The following is a 330-nucleotide window of genomic DNA, read 5'->3' as shown; positions in this document are numbered from 1 at the left end:
CCCTCTTCCTCTGCTTCTTCTCCCTTCTCTGTACACGTCAAAGCAACTCCGCAAAATCTCCAGCAGGCATATCAACATGATAAAGGTACAAAAGAAAAGCGATGTGCGGCTCTCTCGAGAAAAGAGGTGATAGGAGAACCGTGTAGCAGTTTTGGGGGGAGCACAGGCCCAATAGGAATACGAGGAGGGATCGTACTCGAGAGAGGAGAGTTCATTATGCATGACTTTTCTTTCTCGTGTCTCTGTCTGTCTCTTCTCTGCTTTTACGAATGACGTAGAAAGCTTCGTATATGGTGCATGCAGTTCTCTGATTGAAAGGAGAAAGGGGGG

General features: G+C 47.3%; 1 protein-coding gene across 1 annotated transcript in view; it reads left to right on the top strand.

The window, feature by feature from the left end:
- Window position 1: 1 nt before the first annotated feature.
- The window catches only part of CSUI_009160 (vacuolar protein sorting 11 carboxy-terminal protein), a gene marked incomplete at both ends in the record, with an annotated part of 1,055 nt that continues 726 nt past the window's right edge, over window positions 2-330 (top strand). Inside the window, one exon of the mRNA XM_068069278.1 lies at window positions 2-85. Coding sequence (XP_067918744.1) covers window positions 4-85 — 82 coding nt within the window. The remainder of the gene's footprint in view (window positions 86-330) is intronic.

The sequence above is a fragment of the Cystoisospora suis genome (assembly GCF_002600585.1).
Source record: "Cystoisospora suis strain Wien I chromosome Unknown contig_5357, whole genome shotgun sequence".
In the NCBI taxonomy this organism is placed as follows: Eukaryota; Apicomplexa; class Conoidasida; order Eucoccidiorida; family Sarcocystidae; genus Cystoisospora; species Cystoisospora suis.
The sequence above is the reverse complement of the archived record's forward strand: the minus strand, read 5'-3'. Positions and strand labels throughout refer to the sequence as shown.